Raw genomic sequence first — 2,790 nt, 5'->3', positions numbered from 1 at the left:
ATTTCGTTTTAATTTGTACAAATTTGTGTAAATTGTATTTGAATAATATATTAATATTAAAATATATTTGTATTAAAAAACTATTAAGTCCGCATTGGCTAATTGAAAGAAAAGGGGCCCTTGCATTCGACGTTCGCTGGTGATCGAAAAACTCAAAAGGATCTCACAATACGATTAACCGAGCTTTTGAAATATTGTTAAGTGTAAAAGGCTACATTTATTACATACTTAAGTATTTCTTAATATGTATTAATAACAAGTTTTCTTTTCGACTTTTCTTATAGTTTCTCTGTCGTGTTTTATTTTTGTTAACGATTTCAATTATATAAGGCCACTTTATTTTACGTATTTGCATTGGGTTCCAAAAATTGGAACTGCGAAACCTTGATATATGTATCAGCATTGCATTTAATGCAGCTGTTAATAAGTTGCGACTTGAACTAATAGATATGTTTTTGTGCTTAAAAGGTAGCAGGATGAAATAGATAGGCACGTTCAGTTTACATTGGTAAACAAACATAACAAACAAAATTTATAATATAATACAATGTTAACAGGAGGCCTTCAGCAATAATGCTGATGACGAATGACGCAAGTACTAATATTTAGTATGTTATGTCGATTTGGTCTTTGATTGGGTTTCCCCATTCACGAGCTACTATCATGATTTCGTTCATGGTTAGTTGAGGTCCAATCAGTGGGTTCATTTGCGTCATATAACAGCACAGCCAGCTAAAAAAACATAAAAAATCGAATTAAGACTCAAGTCTTCTCCGATTTGTATTCGTTTACTCACAACAACCAACAGGTGGCCGCGACCAACATCAAACAGCATTGAGTGACGCTACCAATGGAAAAAATCAAATAAATTGCAATATTTAGACCTTGAATATTATAACTGCACAACTCACCCCTTACTGGGACCACGAGCAAAAAATGGACAAATTATTCCAATAAATGCCCAGATACAGGTGATGATTATAGGGGGTAGCCAAGCGTTTTCCATTTTGTAACTCGTGTACTTTAATACTGTTAATATGAAGACAGTTTCCACCAATTGAGTCTATTAAACAGGAAAATTAAAGGAATTGGTTCACTACGCCGTTGGAAAATACAGAAAAGGCAAACGATGGCAGCGGAAAACTTTTCAGCTACACAAATGTCACATGATCAGCCATGGGATTTCATATCCCAGCTGTTGAATTCAGCGCGCTGACTAAATATTGTGGCGAATACTGCGGCAACACAAAGCGAACAACGAGAAATAGGCAGAATGTTCGAAGAATGACGTAGAATGTTCCACAAAGAGAAACGTCAAGTTGGATGAACACTGCGAACAGCGAGAGAAAGAGAATGAGCGATAAACTTCAGAATGTTCTAGAGTTGCCATAAGTGCCAGCGCAGGTATATAAGGGCGCCGCCACCACGAGGTGAGTTAGTTACGAAGTTACAAGACAGCAAGCTACAAGTAAAGTGAGCGGAGAATTGAGTTGCGAATAAGCAAGCTATAAGTTTAATTGTGTTAACAAGTAGTAAAGCATTGTTATTGCTTTAACAAGTATTGTAAAGTGTTTTTACTGTATTAGCGAGTATTGTAAATTGTTTGTTGTACAATAAAGTTAATTGTACTACAATTTGGTCATCGATTGCATTTATTTAACAATCCAGCGATACGAGCCCGAGTATATTTGGGAAATCCCTCAAGGTTTCAAGGATAATCGTAACAATATTCTTACAGAGCAGTGTTGCCACAACAAATTACCAAATTCCTCAAAAACGATTGAAAAATCCTCAAAATCACAAAAATTTCTCAAAATTTTCATATTACTCTTATACCATGTCCCCACCGGGGCTAACCACGTAGTTATGGCTGTTTAGTTGGTTATCCCAATAACCTACTTCATTTAGCGTAGTTTCGTCTTATAAAAATGACAGCACTTAACCATTTCACTGAGCTGGTTAAAAGCTAACCAACTCGAAACCACGTCGAAAGTCTGATACAACCCTGTGTTTTCCCGCCATCTGTGGGTCATTAGCGTTAAAATGTAAAGAATTCGTGTTTGGACTCAACTAAGATCAGATTAGATTTACTCCGGTTTTTGAAAAAATTTGAAATCGACTCCTCTACTCCGCTTGACTTCCAATCTATTCCGTTTTTTTCATTCATGTTATGCCCCTCTTGGGGCTGTGTTTTGAGTGTTCACCACCGGTTTCAGTAAAAAAATTGAAAGTTAGCCAAATCTCACTGTTAAAAAGTAACACTTTCATAGCAATGCGTCAATAAGGTAACTTCGTTATTTCTTGATGTATGGCTGTACAAATTGGCGGATGCAGAACTTTACTTAACTTGTTAAAAAATATATGTAGAATGAAATTTATATAAAGTAGAAAAGGTTTGCTTTTTAAAAAATTAAGTGTTAGATACGTTCTACTATATAGAAAATGCTAAAAATTACCTAAATATGTAACATATTATCCTTACATTGCCCCGCGTTCTTATTTTGCATGAATAGAAAATATTTTAGTCAAACAATTAATGTCAGAAATAAAAATAAAAAATTCAATCTAGTACGGAAAATTTGGTTTTGCTCCGATTTTTGCAGTAATTTAGTCCTGAATCAATTTTTGGAGGTCCGAACACTGTTCTTTACATTTGTACTGTTTTATAAACCTCAAGCCGCAGTGTGGACAGCAATAGTTAGTGATGTGGTTAAGTTCGATTTGAGATGGTTAACTTTTTGGTGGGGACATGGTATTAGGCAATAATCAGGATCCGCATACAAATTTTGC

The 2,790-nt window shown here is 35.1% G+C and overlaps 1 protein-coding gene across 1 annotated transcript; it reads right to left on the bottom strand.

The window, feature by feature from the left end:
• Positions 1–192: 192 nt before the first annotated feature.
• LOC118739850 (V-type proton ATPase subunit e) lies at positions 193–1,198 on the bottom strand. Its single transcript, XM_036471346.1, has 3 exons — positions 912–1,198; positions 797–844; positions 193–732 (listed from the first exon to the last, which is right to left on the bottom strand). Exons 1-3 carry the CDS (start codon positions 1,004–1,006, stop codon positions 606–608), a joined length of 270 nt encoding a protein of 89 aa, XP_036327239.1. The 5' UTR covers positions 1,007–1,198; the 3' UTR covers positions 193–605.
• Between the last annotated feature and the right edge of the window lie 1,592 nt (positions 1,199–2,790).

This window comes from Rhagoletis pomonella, unplaced genomic scaffold (genome assembly GCF_013731165.1).
Source record: "Rhagoletis pomonella isolate Grant_MI unplaced genomic scaffold, Rhpom_1.0 Rhpom_scaffold_00005, whole genome shotgun sequence".
Lineage (NCBI taxonomy): Eukaryota > Metazoa > Arthropoda > Insecta > Diptera > Tephritidae > Rhagoletis > Rhagoletis pomonella.
This window is presented reverse-complemented; position numbering and strand designations above follow the sequence as displayed.